Genomic DNA, 17382 nt, shown 5'->3' with positions numbered 1-17382 from the left:
GACCTTCGAGTGCGCGCGTCACGCCTGCTGTGTGACAGTGCGCTGCGCGGGAGAGCCAGGGAGAGTGCAGGAGCTGGACCAGCCTTCAGATCCTGCGTTGGGTCTTCGTGTGCTGGGACGAGCGCCCGCGCTCAACGAGTTCATTAAAGTCGGAACGTGGCAGTGATGTCATCGAAGCTACCTCTCTCCCCTGATGTCAGTATAATGCAGCGGCATCAGACCTGTCCACACGGCGGCGGTGTCTGAGAGGCCGCGTGGCCTCGGGGGCGGTGAGCGCCCCACAGTCCGCGCGGCCTCGGAGGCGGTGAGCGCCCCACAGTCCGCGCGGCCTCGGAGGCGGTGAGCGCCCCCCGTGCAGCCTCGGAGACGCTGTGCTCCGAGCCCAGCGGCTGACGGCGGCCTCCGTGTTCGTGTCGTCGGCAGACCAACTGTCTGGCGGTGCGCGGCATCACGTCGCTGCTGCTGCAGACGCTGACGGCCATGGTGCCGGGCCACCCGGGCGTCAGCGCGACACTGCACCACCCCCGCCACCAGCCGATCGTCCTCGTGCCGGGCAGGTGGGCCAGTGGCCGGCCGCGCACGGCCAGGTCTGCTCATGACAAGGCGGGGCGATGCGTGTGGATGGGTGGTGTGAGGTCGGTGCGATGCGTGTGGATGGGTGGTGTTAGGTCGGTGCGGTTTTAGTCGGGGTTGATCGATGCGACGCGGTGGACGTCGTGGTGTGTGGTTGTGATTTTCACTGTAATTTGTTATGGTTTGCGTTGGATTAGACGTTGGAAAATATCTTAGAAGAAGCGTTTGCATCTTGCAGTTTTTCTATAAATTAAACGTGTTTTTTGGTTTATCCCCGCAGCTCTATCTTGCACCTGCATCACACGCTGCAACAGCTGGAGGTCGCCGTTGACGAGTCGCCGCTGCTGCCATCTATGTCGTTCGCGCGTCAGCTAAACTTGGAGAGGCGCCATGACGCGGGATTGTACGGGCACGGGCAGTTGTCGCTGCGATACCTACAGGGCGTCATCAGTGGCAACGGTGAGCGCTGCCAGCCGCCCCCCGCCACCCTGCTTCCCTCGCCGTGGGGGTGTAAAACGCGCTGGTTACGGTAACTCAAGGGACACTGTAAGAACTTTTCTGTTGCCCTTTTCTTCCTGGTATCTGCCCCACTTCTCCTGCCTACCTCGAAGTCAGGATAAGTGGTTGGTTCTGACTACCAAAGAATCAGTCCAATGCCAATAGCATTGACCCTTCACTTTGACGAACTTGAATGCAGCCAACCAGGGTGTAGGAGAAGTCACATGCACTGAGCGCAGTTGCCATTCACGCTGGGGACTGGAGCGTCCGCCTTCCCCGGCACTGAAGCGGGTGACCAGCCCGGCGCGGGCTTCTGCCTGGCGGTTTGGCTGGGGTCACAGCCCGGGTAATGACCGCACGTGCAGCGCCAGCTCCACCACTCCGCCGCCCGCTGACGCTCGCGGCGCCGCTGTGTCGCAGACGGGGCGCACAGCGGCCGGGACGCGGCGCTGGCGGCCGCCGGGCTCGACATCAATTCGTGCCTGGTGTTCCTGCTGCAGCTGTACGCCCAGTGGATGGCGCCGGAGGTCAGTGCGGTGTCGCCGCCGCGCTGAGGTGCGGGCCGCGCACCGCCCTCTCGGGATACCGTCACCATAGAATGTGGATGCAACTGAAATAGCCATCTTGAAGATCATTCGGTGCAGTTTATAGTCCTGCCCTTCTTATTAGAATTTGTATAGACTATTTTGGGGGAGTCTGTTTTAAGGTCACCCAGGCATCCATGACGCCAAAATGGCATCAGTTTAAATTTTGCCATTCCATTGGCCTTGCAGCGATCAAGGCCGATAAAAATATCATTGTCGAGTCCTTCATAGCTGGCGTTCGTGAGCACGACTTCCGGGTGTGACGGCCGTCAATTTGCTCCCAATCGATGTTGTGCGAGGTACGATGACGTAATCAAACAGCGAGGTGCTGAGGAGCATATTTACTAACTAGAGAAATTTCGTTGTTCAGAGCAGACTTTCCCACGTAACAGCATGCCAGCAGTTAAACGTGAGGTTATTTCATCATATCTAATGTGTGCTCCAATCGTATGTGGAACATTATCTTTGAGTTTCCCCACGCACTTCCTACTTGGACGTGTCTCGGTTTTTTTTGGCGTTCCTACGCTCGGCTTCGTTATCTCCGGCGAGCGCGGCGTGCTCTGGAAACTACACTTGTGCCGGCCGCCGCCAGATGGGAGTGCCTCTGCCGCTGCTGACGGAGACGGTGCGCTCGGCGGTGCTGCTGTCGGACCTGCTGACCGAGCGGTCCCAGTTCGAGTGGCTGCTGGCCGGCTGCGTGGCGCTCTACCAGGTCCACCCCATCGACGACGAGGTCATGCTGCAGTACCTGGTGCTGGGGCTGTGCAAGGCGGCGGCCGTCCTCGACTCGGTGAGTGAGCGGCGACCGCCGGCCTGGACTGGGTATGTGGGCAGGGCGGTGCTTCCAGCTTCGGGGGTGGACCATCTGTGAGATGGCCGGTGTCAAGTCTGGATGGATGAGGGGGGGGGGGATGAGATACTTTTCTGCCTGGTTCGTTACAGTGGGTGGCTCCTATTAGGCGTTCCAAGTGACGCTAGACACTCGTAAGCCATGTGACGCCGGCCGAATCCGACACGAGTCGTCGCCACCGTCCGCGGGGACGGCGTGACTCAGTCGGGGGCGTGTCATCCCCATGGCCATGTGCGGAAGGTCATGAGGTTCGAGTCTAGCTCCCAGCTGGGCACTCGGCCACCCACCACAGTCTGCGTGGGAGACATAGCCGCATAGCAGACATGTGTGACCTTGTCACCCGGCCGCCAGAGGGAGGCCACGGTGGTGGAGACGGTGCGCCGCGCGGCCGAGCAGGGCCTGCGCTGCACGCTGCCGCCGGCGCGCGTGGCCACGCTGCACGGCTGCCTCTACCTGCTGCAGCTGGGGCCGGGCGAGCTGAGCAGCGCCGTGCTGCCGCCGCTGGTCGAGTTCATCCAGCTCGGCCTGCAGCAGATCGCCACGTGAGTCGACGCTGCTGGCCGCTGGTCCGCCACACGGCCGTGCGGTGGGGCGGGCCGCTCGTGGTCCGGCCGGCCGACGTGAGCCGAGCAGTCGATGCGTCCCCGTCCCACAGCAGCTACAACGCACCTGACCCGACCGCACGACGCCTGTTCAGCACCACCTGCTGTCACGGACAGCTTCACGTCACGTCGCGAACAGCGTCCTTCGCTGTCCCTGTTTGTTTGTGCGGCCTAATGCCCGTGTATATCGGGTTTTGTTTGTCGTCCGGCCGTCGCTGTCGCAGTCCGGCGTGGATCACCGCCGGCGCTGTCGTAGTCCGGCGTGGATCACCGCCGTCGCTGTCGCAGTCCGGCCTGGATCACCGCCGGCGCAGCGTGCAGACAGTCCCGGGAGGCTCTGCTCCATGCCGGCCCGGGTCGCTCACCGCCCTCCGTCCACAGCGTACCGGGATACAACGACGACTACGACCTGGCCGTGTGGGCGGCGGCCGTGTACGTGATGCAGCACTACGACGACGGCCCGGCCGACTCCGAGTTCTCGCCGGCCGTGCTCCAGCTGGCTATCAGCCTGGCCGGCGCCACGCGCTCCGCCGCCCTCTACGAGGCGATCATGAAGGTTAGGGCGGCAGGGGGGGGGGGGGAGGACGAGGCAGGGCAGAATGTCAGGCATGCGGGCGGGGTATGGGGTGAGAGCGGCAAGGATCGCTGGTGAATTTTGTGGCTGGGGTTGTTTTTGTGACGTAGGCTTAACGTTCTAACCGTTGTTCACCGCTGACGCCAGCTGGGTTGCAGCTTATAGAGCGTTTGGTGGTATTTCATTTGCTGACGCTTCCGTGTTCTGCCCTTGAGTGTCAAGCGTCTGGTGGTGTGCGATCTGCTGACCCCCCTGTCCCATACTACAGGGTATGGTGTGTGATCTGCTGACCCCCCTGTCCCATACTGCAGGGTATGGTGTGTTATCTGCTGACCCCCCTGTCCCATACTGCAGGGTATGGTGTGTTATCTGCTGACCCCCCTGTCCCATACTGCAGGGTATGGTGTGTGATCTGCTGACCCCCCTGTCCTGTGCTGCAGGGTATGGTGTGTGATCTGCTGACCCCCCTGTCCATACTGCAGGGTATGTGTGCGATATGCTGACCCCCCTGTCCCGTGCTGCAGGGTATGGTGTGATCTGCTGACCCCCCTGTCCCATACTGCATGGGTATGGTGTGTTATATGCTGACACCCCTGTCCAATACTTGCAGGTATATGGTTGGTTATCTGCTGAGCCCCACTGGTCCCATTACTGCCAGGGTATGGTGGTGTATCTGCTGACCCCCCTGTCCCATACTGCAGGGTATGGTGTGTTATCTGCTGACCCCCCTGTCCCATACTGCAGGGTATGTGTTGTTATCTGCTGACCCCCTGTCCCATACTGCTAGGGTTTATGGTGTGTCTATCTGATGACACCCCCCTGTCCCGTGCTGCAGGGTTATCCGAGCGTATGGCGAGGGTTAGGTTTGATCTCGCTGACCCCTTCTGTCCGTGCTGCAGGGTGTGGTGTGGTCTGCTGGCCCCCCTGTCCCGTGCTGCAGAGTATGGTGTGTGATCTGCTGACCCCCCTGTCCCGTGCTGCAAGGTATCGAGCGTTTGGTGGTTTGTGATCTGCTGATCCCTCTGTCCCAGGCTACAGGGTATCGAGCGTCTGGTGGTTTGTGATCTGCTGACCTCCCTGTCCCGTGCTGCAGGGTATCGAGCGTCTGGTGGTGTGCGGCGTGGTGAGCGGCTCGACCGGTCCGCTGGAGCTGGCGGTGGAGCAGCTGCGCCAGCGCCGCGGCCCGCAGCAGCTGCACGCCCTCTCCCTGCTCACCGCCTGCCTCTTCTCCGTGCCGACCCGCCAGCTCAGCCCCGAGATGTTCGTCCACGTGCTGGAGAAGTACTCCGTCGTGTTCACCAAGTAAGGCTGACTCGTCAGGTTCCGTGGCGTGTTGGTCAAGTGATTCACAGTGATCCGCTGGCCTTAGCGTTGACTCCCACGCGCCAGTTCACCAGCAGGCGGAGTGCCCGAGTGAGTGGGGATATGTGCGTCTCAGAGGAACGGCTGTCCTCGCTGTAGGCGTATTTCACGCGCGGATCATCCGGTAAGGCGTTGCCGGTGTACCTTACCGTACGTAAGGCGGGAGCTGGACGAGGCCGCCCGGCCATGCGGCTGTGCCGTGACGAGCGACTCGCGCGTCCGCCAGGATGAAGTCTTCGCCGGCCTTCCTGTCGACGGTGCTGTGCGGCACGACGACGTCGGGCCTGCTGCGGCTCTGCCCGCCCTCGGAGCTGATGAACCGCGTCATCGGCGAGTTCATCTCGCCCCACCAGAGCCACGCGCCGGCCCTGGCCGACACCGTGTTCCAGGTGCGACGCAGTGACCTCTCGGGGTCTGCAGCCGCGCGACGCTGTACGTAGAGGCACAGACACCGCTGAAACGGACGGACCTAAAGATGCCCCAAACACAAACCTGCTCGGCCAGGCTCACGGAGTCGCTAAAGTTATGAATGTGACTGTTTGCCAGGCCGTGTTGTGTGCGCCGCCGGCGGCTGTGTGTCGGCCCAACGTACCACCCGTCAGCCGAGAGTGACACGACCCGCCTCCAGGTGTTCGAGGCGTGCGTGTCGCAGAGTCAGGAGGCGCTGCTGCGGGACTGGGTGCTCTTCAGCCTGCCCAACTTCGCCACGGTGCGGCCGGCGGCGCGCGCCACCTGGCGCCTGGCCTGCTTTCTGGCGGGCGCGAGCCGGCGGCCCTGGCTGCGCGCCGCCTTCCCGCTGCTGCAGGTACGCACGCCGCGCGACGGACGCGGACGCCGACGTGGCGCACGTGCTTAGTGGGGGGCGCACCTCGTGTGCTGCCCCACGGCGGGGGCGGACGCCACGGTCGGTAGCTCACGTCCGGGCTGTGGCGAGGGTGAGGAGCGTGATATGACAAATGCGAGCTGTGTTACATGCAATGTATTGGTCCCGTCTTTCCTCCTTTTGTTTAGATGGGGCCGTAGCGTTTGCCCTGCACTCATGGAGCAGGACGCCTTGCGGTACTGAATGTTGCATGGAAAAATCGCGTTTGTTCGGACATAATCTCTATGTTTCTTTGATTCTCTCCAAGGCATTTGCCGCCCAGTTGTTCCCTTGTTTGCGCTGCGGAATCTGAGCGTGGTCAATGTTTGGCGGACTGCGCGATGGACCACTCGTTAAAGTTATCCTGGAAGGTTTTCGAGATAGTGCTCCGTGTCTCGTGACAGCCATGACAGACAGTTATGACATGGCAGTCATGACAGTCTCATGACAGTCACCGCCAACCGCACTTCCCAACCTTGGCCCGTGTGTTCGCCGGTTTGAAGCGACGCTCCAGTCCACACGTCGGCTGACCTCGCCAGGCCGTTCGCCGTTTGCCGATCTCACGTCTGGGCGTCTGCTGTCTGACTTGGGACCGGGTCATGTGTGAGAGTCTGCTGACTGACCTGGGCCGGGTCACGTCTGAGAGTTTGCTGGCTGGCTTGGGTCCGGGTCACCTCTGAGCATCCGTTGACTGACCTGGGCCGGGTCACGTCTGAGAATCTGTTGACTGACCTGGGCCAGGTCACGTCTGAGAGTTTGCTGGCTGACCTGGGTCTGGGTCACCTCTGAGCATCTGTTGACTGACCTGGGCCGGGTCACGTCTGGGCGTCTGCTGACTGACCTGGGCTGTGTCACGTCTGGGCGTCTGCTGGCTGACCTGTACCGGGTCACGTCTGGGCGTCTGCTGAGTGACCTGTACCGGGTCACGTCTGGGCGTCTGCTGCCTGACCTGGGCCGTGTCACGTCTGGGCGTCTGCTGACTGACCTGTACCGTGTCACGTCTGGGCGTCTGTTGGCTGACCTGTACCGGGTCACGTCTGGGCGTCTGCTGACTGACCTGTACCGGGTCACGTCTGGGCGTCTGCTGACTGACCTGGGCCGTGTCACGTCCGGGCGTCTGCTGGCTGACCTGGGCTGGGTCACTCTGAGCATCTGCTGAGTGACCTGGACCGGGTCGCGTCTGACCGTGGGCCGACGTCCGTCCGCAGCGCTGCGGGGACGAGGTGGATCTGCCCGGAAGCGAGTGTCCGCACCTGGCGGCTGTCTTCCTGGTGGCCGCCAGAGACTTCTACTCGCAGGTACGCACGCCTGCACGGCACGCGTGGGGGCTGCATGCGCGGGGGAAGGGAAGGGCCGGCACCAAACATTGTGAGCCGCGCAAAGTGTATTTTAAGCTGCCGGTGGCGCGGTGTGACAGACCAGCGATCAGCGACAGACCAAAATGTACGAAATTGATGTACCCGTGGGGGTGGAGGTGGGGGTGGGGGTAGTGCAAGCCAATAATGGTTTATTTTTCAAGTGCAGTGAGGGTCGGACAACGGGGGTCACCATAAGTGTTTTCTTTGGGGAGCGGGGCTCACCACAAAAGGCGCTTTTGTCAACCAGAGGCTTTTTTGTCTGTGTTCCCCATTGGCAAGGCTCTGACTACGGCCTGGCCCACACACAAAAGTAGATCAAGCCCTCTACGTGGAATGATGGGCAATAGATGTCCGTTCGGCCAATTCATACGTAAGGCAGGCAGCTTCCCGGAGGCCTTTTCCGCGGCGGTGTGGTGTAAGGGAAGATAATTCGAAAAATACCGTTGCAGTGTTTGACGTATGTCTTACACACCTATTAGTAGTAATGCTGATCCAGAAATATGCAGCAAAGCAGCCGTACGATCAGTTCGCAGTCAGTCATGCGGGAAACAGCCGGCCAGGGCAGTGGCCGCCGACGGTGGGCGGGAGCAGAGCCCAGATAAGGAATATATGACAGAATGGCCTTCATTCTGTGACTTGGTTTGTAAAGGAGAATCTTCGGTTTTATGGCTTTTGTCGCATTGTTTTTGGCAGTTTCAAGCTTCCGAATTTGTTTCCGCCTAAACTGCTGCGACGAGTCTTATCTCTTGAAAAGCAGTCAGTAAGATAAAAGTGTATGAAAAGTTTGTCGCACTGTGAGCCATCGATTTGCTTTCAAAATTTTCACCAGCATATGTACAGGCCGTATCTTGGTATCCACCCTGAGGAGGCAGGCTCCTCCTGAATGACCCGAAATACCTACCCGGTCGTGGAATTTCGCCTCCCTAGGAAAGAATGTTGTAATGGACGAATAATCCTGGGAAGCTGGACAGTCTCATTTGCTGAATGACAGATGAGTCGAATGGGCGAGATTGTGCACCACTGAGAAACAGATCTAGATTAATATCTTGCATAGTAACCGTGACATTTGAATAAAGAGCGATAACAGCCTTAATCTCTACACTCACACACACGCACGCACGCACGCACGCACGCACGCACGCACGCACGCACACCTTCGGTCATCGCGCTTACTTTCCAGAAAAAGTTCCTGAAGTACACCCTGAGTACCCCCCCCCCCCCCCCCAACACACACACTTTTTGAAACGTTTCTGCGCCTTTGAATTAGGTCCCTTTCTGGCCGGGGCGGGCTGGGCTGCGGGTTGCCTTTGAAGGAAAAGTTGTGTCTCTGGTCTACGTCGTCTGTCTGCATTGCTCGTTTCGTCACTAGTAAAATTAACGAAAGACCTTGGATTCCTGTTCAACTGGGCGCAAAAAAGTTTCGTGTTTGACAGAACTGTATACCTTCTACAAAGTTCGGAGACTGTTTTCAAACAGTAAAAATTTTGGAAACTAGCATATTACCAAATCACATCTATTTGCGTCAGCGCATAACTGCGCGACTAGACGGCTTCCCACATCATTTGATTCTGTATATAGGCTCTTTGAATATAATGCAATGCATGCTTCTAGGTTCCAGGACCTCATTTTCAACTTGTAATTATAGCTTATGTACATCTTGTCCTGGCCTTAAGCTAATGAACAATATAAGGATCCCATATTTCCCGGGATAGTTTTGTGTTGTTTCCTAGGTTGATATCCGAGAATAAAAACATCGTAAGAATAATCATCCGCACGCATTTCGTTTACACGTATGAAATGTCCCAACATATCTGAAGCTGATGGAATCATGGCTGTTTTTAGCCATCTTTTTGTTACTCGTTTCATGCATAACATTCTTCGTGTTTCATGATCACTGCGGACATCTAAATTAGCATGCGCGAGTACCTCACTAATGTCACTGGGTCCGGGAGTACGCTTGGCAGCAAGCCCTGCTTAGTGAATGGGCTCCTCGTAGGTACATTTCAAGACCCAGCGTGAAATTTATTAGCTATCATCACCACGACACCCTCACGGGCACTGAACTTTGTCATCGGTGCATCACACTTTGTTACCTGTGCATTGAACGCTTCGTTATCGCTGCACCACGAGTGCTCTCAACTCTCGCGGCTCTCACTGTAGGTTCAGATCGCGCTGGGTGGATGGGACGCGGGTGTGCGTGACCACACGATGACCGCTTTTGAGCGACCTCGAAATGGCGCGGCACTCGCGGGACGTGTTCGGACCGGCCTGAGTCGGCTGTGCTCGCTGATGACGCGCTCCAACGCGGCGGCGGCGTCCGGCTGTTCTCCCCTTTGGGGGCCGGGTGCCGACACCTGTGGTGGGGCCTCGATCAGCTGTGCCACCGACAGAGGTGACTGACCGCCAGCACCCGGCCCCCGACGCGAGGGCGACACGTGCCGACAGACGGAACGTGTCGCGTACCATTGACGGAAACGTAATGCCTGCATGATGTTTATAGCTGAAACTAACCATCAACGATCACTGGCTGTTCAGCACTGACGACGGCTACTGCCAGTTGTTTTCCACGGATTGACGCGCACACTCCCTTCCGCCGGGACTCGGCCGATTACGCTGTCGTGGCTCGCCGGCCGCGTCTCCTGGTGACGCGGCGTTGTCGGGGCGGCGCCGGCGGTGTCGGCAGGCGTCGGGAGCGGCGGCGGCGGCGAGCGCCCCCGCTGGTGCGGTCGGGTCAGCTCGGGGCAGGCGGATTGATGTTGACCGGTGTTCCGTTTACAGCTGTCGGAGCCCCAGCGGCGGCAGTTCTTGGCGGCCATCGAGGCGCCAGCCTCCGGCGGCGACCCCACGTACAAACGGCTCCTGCTGTCGCTTACAGATGGCAGCACTGATGAAGCCAGCGGTTGAGGGCTCGCCAGGTCTAGCATGCTCCTGTGATAGATACCTAGTTTTGAGAAACATTGAGGTGTTATCGTTGTGATTGTGCGGCCGTTTCTCGCACGTAGCGTAGGTCATCTTTGGTGAGCCGTGCGAACGGCGTGATTCATCGTATAGGTGCGAGGCCAGGGTTATGTTCACTTGTGTCACCTTCCGTGCCAATGTACTGATATGAATGCACCAATTGGGACAGAACTGGAGCTTATCAACGGAGAAAAATGTTATATTTATTCTAGGAATGGGCCTACTCCATTCACCTGTTACAGGAGATCTGTGGGGTGACATAAGCATGACTAGTAATTCCGCAGTATTCGAAGCGGCACAGTCTTCACGTGCGCCGTGGGGTCTTGCGAGGCGCGGTGCTAAAGATGGCCGTCCTGGGGCGTCCTGCGCTGCGCTGCGGAGCAGACCGCTCCCTGATGCCAGATCATGGGGCATCCGTCCTGTCGGGGTCTGCGGCACGCGTCATCAGGTCACCAGACGCCCGTCGTGGCGACGAGGTCCCCGTGCCGCGCGGGCCTACTCGCTCGTGTGCCAGGCGGGGCGGCAGCAGTCGTGTCTTCACGTGCGCGATGCGGCACATGTACTTCTCACTCCCGCGTGCCGCTGTGGCGGCGCCGAGAGACAGTGAGGGGTTCTGTACCTCGTGTCCTACCTAACCCCGTACTTTATTCGTGCCGTCTGCCCGGACCGGTGTTTGTGTTTCGTCCGCACGACATGAGACGAATGGTGTTTCCGACGCACGTCCGATACATTCCACGTTTGTTTGGTGCTGTGATACACGCCCGTTTATTGACAGCGAGTGATGGCCGCTGCCTGGTCGTACTTTGTCGGACGACGCTGGCTAACCCCCGGTTTCTCTTTAATTCCTCTCTAGCTGTGGGCAGTGCAGTGCCCTACCCGAACAATGACTGGTGAGCCACGCTAGGGGCTGTTGGGGTAGCATGTTTCAATTATCCCTCTGACGTGGCGCGTGTGGCGTGTGACAAACCAACGGGATTATGTGCTCTCGTACGTTTTGGTGGTGCCGATGTTTTCGCTGAAAGCCAATATACGTGTGTGTGTGTGGAACGTGTCCGACGCACTGTTTCATGTGGCTGTGGTCGCAGTGTGATAGTAATAATGCTCCCTGCTAAGCCGGGCACGCTGCGATGTTTCTGAGAACGAAGACGGTGTGTTATTTCCAACCTCATCGGTTGATCCTCGTTGTGCCTGTCGTTGCAAAGCAACACATGTTAAAAAGATGTACCTGCAACACGTTGCATGCGAAAGCGATCGGAAGTTCTGCTTTAAGTTCGTTTGCAACGTGAGTCTGGTCAAATTTGAGGTTTGTTACGGGAGACCTTCGGTGGCTATCATCGCGATGCTGGGGCCTTCGCTTGATGAGTGCAGTTACAAGTATTGAAGCCACTAGACCAATGCAGACAAGTCAAACGTGCGCTCCAAATCGCGACTTTGCGAGTCCCGCATTGTACAAGCATCCAATGTACGCGTCCGGTTCTGCCGCCCAGCTCGTCGCCCTTCGCCCTTCCCCTCCTCCCCTACGGCGGCGATGACGTCACGGTCGCATCCTAGAGGTCACGACCTGGCGAGTCGCTACCGGGCGTCCGAGCGATCGCCGCCCGCATGGCACCGGGCACTCTCGCTTCCAACGGACGACGCTTTGAGGGGACGGCCTGTTTGCCGCGTGCGCTGCCGGTACCGTCCTTCGTCGCGGTACGCGCCTGACATCGGAGCCTGGTGTTCGTCGCGCGTCGTTGCGGTCGAAGTGGGAAGCTGCGGGTTCGTGGCAATGCTAACTTTCTGGCGTTTGATCGCATCGTATATCGAAGGTGCCCGCCCTCTGGTCGACTTTCAGACAAAGCCTGCGAAGCATGTATTCCACCGTGCTATCATCGCTCACAGATACGGCAGTCACGTGAAAACCCGTCGGCGGCAAAATATGAGACGCGTGCGAGCGCCGACCTGGCGACAGCGCGTACAGTGGGCGTACAACGCCTTGCAGACGTTTCGGGAGCCGAGTCCATGTTACACCTATGGTTCTGGATTGAATGCAGCGGATAATGGCACACATTCGGTATGAAACAGTGCTGTGCGTTTGGCGAGTGGGTCGTCGCACGGCAACATTTCGTACATGAGCCAAGAGCTCCACAGTTTACGCCCCCGGAAGCATTATTACCCGTGCGAGACCTGGTTGTGTGTGAGGAGGGGGGGGGGGGGGGGCGTGGCAGGGTGCTATTCCGCAGCTGCCTTCACCACCGCCTTGCCCGTGTTCTCGCCCTGCAGCATGCCGATGAAGGCCTGTGGCATCTTCTCGAACCCCTCGGTCACCGTCTCCTGCACCTTGATCTTGCCGTCGCGGATCCATGCGGCCATCTGCTGGACGCCCTTCTGCCAGAGGTCCTCCTTGTCCCAGCGCGACACGATGAAGCCCTCCACCCGCAGCTGCTTGAAGAGGATCGTCTTCTCGGGGACTTCCACCTTGACCTCCTCGCCGGTCTTCTCGTTGTAGCTGGAGATGCAGCCGCAGACGGAGATGCGACCGAACAGGTTCATCTGCTGCCGGATGCGCTGGCTGAGCATGCCGCCCACGTTGTCGAAGTAGCAGTCGACGCCGTCGGGCGCCGCCGTCTTCAGCGCCGCGTCAATGTCGGGGCACGTCTTGTAGTTGATGGTCGCGTCGAAGCCGAGCGTCTTGAGCCAGTCGCACTTGGCGTCGGTGCCGGCGAAGCCGACCACGCGGCAGCCCTTGACCTTGGCGATCTGGCCGACCAGGCTCCCGACGGCGCCAGCAGCGCCCGTCACCACCACCGTCTCGCCCTCCTTCGGCTGGCATAGCTCCAGGAAGCCGTAGTAGGCCGTGTTGCCGGGCATGCCGCAGGAGCCGAGTGCGTACGAGTCGGGCAGCCCGCCCAGCTCGGGCAGCGGCCGCACTCCGAACACGGCCGGCGGCGTGTCGCCCTTCACCACGGAGCGCGAGCGCCAGCCGAGGGCGCCCACCACGCGGCTGCCCACCGGGAAGCGCTCGCAGCGACTCTCGAGCACGCGCGCCGACCTGCGAGCCGATCATGGTGGTCGGCGGCTGCAGGTTCCGCGAGTACGGACGCATGTACGGGTCAACGCTGAGGTACTCGGCCTCGCAGAGAAACTCGCCCTCCTGCAGCTCGGCCAGCTCCTCAGACTCCAGCTGGAAGTCGGACGGCTGCGGCCAGCCGTCGAAGTGGCGCAGCAGCGTGAACTTCTCGGCCTTCATGACGAGCTGCCGGGCGCGAGTGGGGCGTCAGGCGGGTCTGGCGAGCTGCCGGACTCGGGCGGGTCTGGCGAGCTGTCGGGCGTCAGGCGAGACTAGCGGGCGCGCGCGACTCGTCGGCCGAGGCGCGCAGCGGTCACTATCGCTGGCGAACGGTTCTGAGCGCAGGCTGCGCCACCGACGCGCTTATAAGCACGACACAGGGTCGGCGCCGGACGGCACTACGTCAGCCATTAGCCAGGTGTTGCGACGGCTAGCCAGGAGCGGCTCGGCGCTGACTCATCGACGATTAGCTTTGAGTCAGGTCGCGTCGCACAACACAGGCCGCGTCGCATGAATGCCGTCGGCATTTGGCATGGGCAGAGGAATGGCTTTTTATCTTTGTAACCGGCTGGCAAGGAGTGACCAGAAGGTACTACATGATTTGGTATGACGAGCCACATTTCGAGAGGCCGAGTTTACCGCGGGTTATGTAAGTCGTCATTATGGACAGATGTAACTGGTTGCAGGGGCGGCACCACGGATTTTCCGTTCAGGCAGCGGTAGAAGTTTCCAACGTGCCTCCAACAAAACTGGGGTCTCCTCATAGGCAGGGGGGAGAGGGTTTCTGGACAGAGGCGTACTCTTAGGGGCACCAGGAGCACACGTCCTTTTATCAGATTGCCAAGGTATGAATATCGAAATGAATTGCATTGTATTGTATTACCCGTATCGCAACGATGCAATAAACCGTACGCTAACGCCAGGAAACAAAATCAATTCGCGGCACTCCCAGCCAAGAAGTGGAAGAGAGTGTCAAGAAGCAAACGAAGAGGCAGCGTAGACGCGGCAGCACCAGTGTCATGCAATAGGTATGATAAGTAGTCTAGTTAACAGAAGGCTGAGGCGGCTATAGTTAGTCAGCTAATGACTCATTGATATGGCCTGGCTGGTTGACCTAGGTCAGATGAAGTGTCAAATCTTACACATTTTCCGAAATGACGCATATCATGCATGTGTGGGTGAAAAACCATTATGCAGACACTGGGCTTCTTTACCGCTACATTTGATAGCTACGCAACTGTTAGTGCACGGATCTAACAATACCTGCATTTCCACAGTCAGGTTAGGTAAGGTCACGGGATCTAGCGTTTAAGTTAAACCGTTCGCTTTTCGACTCGACGTCGACGACCTCTGATCACAGCGGGAGTCTGCCGGCATCGCAGTTTTGCGTCCCATTACGACTTGGACGCACATCGCTCGCTTGTCACCCGGACTGTTTTCAGATGATGTTGCGAACTTTGTACAAAACGGCTGCAGTGCTTGTATTATGGCGCGGATCAGGCAAGAGAATTGCCCGGCATCTACCGGTTTGCGGCGTGATTCGTGGTGGATCGTATCGCAGCCCTCCTTGCATTACCTGAAATTTAGTTTTGGCTCTTGGGGGAGAGAGCAAAAATATTAAAATCACGGCTTGCAGTGAGAACAAAATAACCCAAGCGAATTTGCAATACATTCACAGCTGGCACTAAAAGACATTCTTTGGCAGCAGATGACAGCAAACACCATGCTCAAGCTGGTCTCAGTGATTGCCAAAGACCATTAGAAATTGGCTGCTTGCAATTCTTAAACTTTCCAGCTTCCTAAGCAAGTGCTTCCTTCCGTGCTTCTCCCTGGTAGGCCGAAAGACGCTGTTGTTTTGGGTGCGGGATCGAGCCCGGTGTGTGATCACGTAGGTGTCGTTGGACAGTAGGCGAGTTGAACATGTGCTGGTGAGCAGCAACAGGCCTGGGCACTGAATGCATTGCGAGGAAAAATTGTGTGATATGGTAAGGAGATTCGGCTGTAACCCGCAGGCAGTATCCCTCATTCAGTTGTGAGTGTGGTGGGTGATGCTGTCGAAGTTGCAGAAACAGCTTGCCTCCATCTGATGTCACTCACAGAGTGAATTTTTTACATTCTTTCCAGCATATATTTGTGGAGAACAAAATGTCTTGGGGCCACAAACACCAAGAAACACCCAAGTTTCAGACACCGCCTGCTTGGGTTTTGTTGGCTTTTGCCCTTGTGGAACCTGATCATCACTAGTATAAATACCTGACCTTAAAAGAACACACACCAATGATGTTTATGAGATATGAAAAACCATGTATAATCATAAGGTGGGGGAATCTTAGGGATACCATATCTTTAGTCAGGGTATACATTGCTACATCATGTTAAAAAAGAGCATTGTACACCAATCGTCGTTTTTAAGGCTGAACATATCGCAATTAATCAGTAAAACAAGTCATCATAACTCTTACCTTAGAACTTAACTATGATAGCGAACATCCAGCAAACATCCGGGTGCGGCAAACACCCATCACCAACCAGCACCCCAGCCCATTGCTATGCTGATCACCAACATTACTGTGTGATCACACTACTGCACATTAAGACCTATAAAAATGCACAAGGCCAAGGTAACAAGAATCCAATGAAATGTTTTTGTGTATTCAAGGGGTCTCCTGTATTGTTTGTACATTTGTTGACATGGTGGGGAAATATTACGTTCTTGGGTGGGAATGAAAAGCAAAATGAGAATATGGCAGATAAAACTTCAAATATGGTACATATATGTGGCATGGAACATGGATGTCAATGGGATACTGGACTGCAGGGGATAGGATGGGGGTTGGGTTAGGTTAGGTTAGGTTGGGTAAGGTAAGGTTAGGTTAGGTTGTTAGATTAGGCTAGGCTAGATTAGGTTAGGCTATGTTAGGTTAGGTTAGGCTAGGCTGGTTTAAGCTAGGTTCTGGACTATTCTGGACTGTCCATTTCATAGACGTACCTAGACGCGGCAAGAAAGGTTTTCATGCATTATTATTGTTACCTTGGCCCGTACATTTTTATCGTTCTTGATAAGCAGAAATATTGCAATTACGTAACGACAAGGCAGAAACGGCGCTGGGGAGTCGATGCGGCGGAGTGCGTGCGGTGCTCGGGAGACTCGCTGTCGTAGTTATTAAAAGTTGAAGGCAGGAGCATGCACCTACCTGTTTTACGATTATTTACGATATGTTCCGCCTTCAACACGACAAATTATGTACAATAATTTTATCTAACAGCCGGTACCAATGTATACCTACACTTTATCTTCTTACCTCGAAATTAGATAGCGACGGCGCGCGCCCGACGCACTCTGTGGCGCTGACACACTAGTGACCAAGGCCGTGTAATAGGGTATGATCATTCGGGGATTTTTCCCGTACTTTCTCCTCGCCATTACAGTGACGTCACAAAGTCGTAGGCTGGCATCCCCGCCCCTTCCGCATTGCCTTTGCGTCTGCCGCACCAGTGTACCTACGACCAGATGCATCTGGTGATTGCCGCAGGGCACTTCAAGAAGTGCGATGAGGAAATATGGAAGAGAGAGTTCTTGCCACGCTGGGTTTATAACAGCAAACATAGGCCTAGGAACCGGGAGCCCATGTGCCATGCCCCTCCCACCTGCTGGGGATACCTAACATTGAGTCCATAGCGATGCATTGAAATTGGCCAGCCCACAGCTGCTCAAATCCGGGCTGGCGAACCTGCTCAAGGTCCAGCCACTGCCAAAGGAGGAACTATGCGGCACCAGGATCATCATCCGATCTGTCGCGTTGAACCTCAGCAGTATACATAATGACGCGCCGGGTCGCACTGGTGTGATGGAGGCAGTTTGAGACGACGGAAGTGGCGTGTTGCCTGGTAGAACATAGGACATTGTGGACATTGCATACTGCGTCAACTGTACTTCGAAGCCCCCGAAGGTCGAGGCGCGTAGCGTTTATCTATATCACATGAGTCACGCCACCCTGCCAATGCATCGTACACCCGTATGACTTTATACTATGAAGCCCCGGAAGGTCGAGGCGCGTGGCATTGATCAATATCAGATCAGTCACGCCACCCTGCCAATCCATCGTACACAC

The 17382-nt window shown here is 57.3% G+C and overlaps 2 protein-coding genes across 2 annotated transcripts in view; one reads left to right on the top strand and one right to left on the bottom strand.

Moving 5' to 3' along the window:
* The window catches only part of LOC119102391 (huntingtin), a 15611-nt gene extending 4334 nt beyond the window's left edge, over positions 1-11277 (top strand). The window contains exons 6-17 of the mRNA XM_037225759.1: positions 424-557; positions 854-1032; positions 1492-1598; positions 2248-2445; positions 2857-2892; positions 3016-3047; positions 3489-3663; positions 4775-4983; positions 5270-5432; positions 5672-5848; positions 7114-7203; positions 10042-11277. Of these exons, the coding sequence (XP_037081654.1) occupies positions 424-557; positions 854-1032; positions 1492-1598; positions 2248-2445; positions 2857-2892; positions 3016-3047; positions 3489-3663; positions 4775-4983; positions 5270-5432; positions 5672-5848; positions 7114-7203; positions 10042-10167 (1626 nt within the window). The 3' untranslated portion in view covers positions 10168-11277. The remainder of the gene's footprint in view (positions 1-423; positions 558-853; positions 1033-1491; positions 1599-2247; positions 2446-2856; positions 2893-3015; positions 3048-3488; positions 3664-4774; positions 4984-5269; positions 5433-5671; positions 5849-7113; positions 7204-10041) is intronic.
* A 781-nt stretch (positions 11278-12058) lies between these two features.
* On the bottom strand, positions 12059-16626 carry LOC119103764 (prostaglandin reductase 1-like). The gene is given in 3 exon segments (XM_037227407.1): positions 12059-13245; positions 13247-13456; positions 16573-16626. Coding segments are annotated over 2 exon segments (1017 nt in total). The 5' UTR covers positions 13451-13456; positions 16573-16626; the 3' UTR covers positions 12059-12432.
* Positions 16627-17382: the final 756 nt, after the last annotated feature.

This window comes from Pollicipes pollicipes, unplaced genomic scaffold (genome assembly GCF_011947565.3).
Source record: "Pollicipes pollicipes isolate AB1234 unplaced genomic scaffold, Ppol_2.1 Scaffold_5724;HRSCAF=6776_pilon_pilon_pilon, whole genome shotgun sequence".
Taxonomy (NCBI): Eukaryota; Metazoa; Arthropoda; class Thecostraca; order Pollicipedomorpha; family Pollicipedidae; genus Pollicipes; species Pollicipes pollicipes.
The sequence above is the reverse complement of the archived record's forward strand: the minus strand, read 5'-3'. Positions and strand labels throughout refer to the sequence as shown.